The 804-nt window shown below is 47.5% G+C and overlaps 1 protein-coding gene across 1 annotated transcript; it reads right to left on the bottom strand.

The window, feature by feature from the left end:
• Positions 1-229: 229 nt before the first annotated feature.
• On the bottom strand, positions 230-378 carry LOC110315444 (WAP four-disulfide core domain protein 18-like; the record flags this gene model as incomplete). Its single annotated transcript, XM_021189499.1, has 1 exon — positions 230-378. A coding segment is annotated over one exon (149 nt), but the record flags the coding sequence as incomplete, so codon positions are not given.
• Between the last annotated feature and the right edge of the window lie 426 nt (positions 379-804).

Genomic DNA, 804 nt, shown 5'->3' with positions numbered 1-804 from the left:
ATCCTTTCCAGTTATCTCACTCTCTGCCTCAGGATTGCTTCTCAAGATGTAAGCCTGCTGTCAATGCTCCAGTCCCATGCATACCTGCCTGCTGCATTGCTCCCCACCACCAGGGTCATGAACTTACTCTCTGAACCTGTAAGCACCCAATAAACTTTCTTCTCTAAGTTACCTTGGTCATGATGTCCTATTACAACAAGGGCAAAGTAAAACACAGGACTATGCTCACTTAAAAGACAGGGCGTCTGCAGACATGACCACAGCCATTGCTACAGCACTTCATGTTGCCAGGGCACGATCTATCTCCCGAGCATCGATCAATACAAGTTCCAACATTTTCTGGGGAATTCTTGGGACAAGCTCCAGGTTTTTCAAATGCTGAAATATACAATGATGTTTATGCAGCCTGAAAACAGACATGAAACAAGGTGGAGAATCGATGCTAGAGATCTGAAGTCACATCACCTGCCGGAGAACAGCTTACTCTATCTTGTCCTATTGCACCTCAAGGCTCTTCCCCCAGCTTCACCAGCTCCAGTCCTGCTCTAAAGCCCAGCTGTTGATTCAGGCCCTTGGAGAGTGTTCTGCCTTTCCACAGCCTATGCAGTCTCAATAGAAAGAGCCTTCTAACAGGGAAGCCTGTCTTCACATCTCCGATGGTGCCATAAAATCTCTAATGACAGCCACACCTCCCTTTACACCAGATTCATGGTTCATCACTGAGCAAGTGTTCCCACAGGTCCGAAATGCAAGGCACATATCCAAAGTAGGGGATCTGCCCTGGTCTCTGTGCCAGTTTCTCTG

Source organism: Mus pahari, unplaced genomic scaffold (assembly GCF_900095145.1).
Source record: "Mus pahari unplaced genomic scaffold, PAHARI_EIJ_v1.1 scaffold_15458_1, whole genome shotgun sequence".
Lineage (NCBI taxonomy): Eukaryota > Metazoa > Chordata > Mammalia > Rodentia > Muridae > Mus > Mus pahari.
Note: the sequence above shows the minus strand (reverse complement) of the source record. Positions and strands in the feature narration are given on the sequence as shown.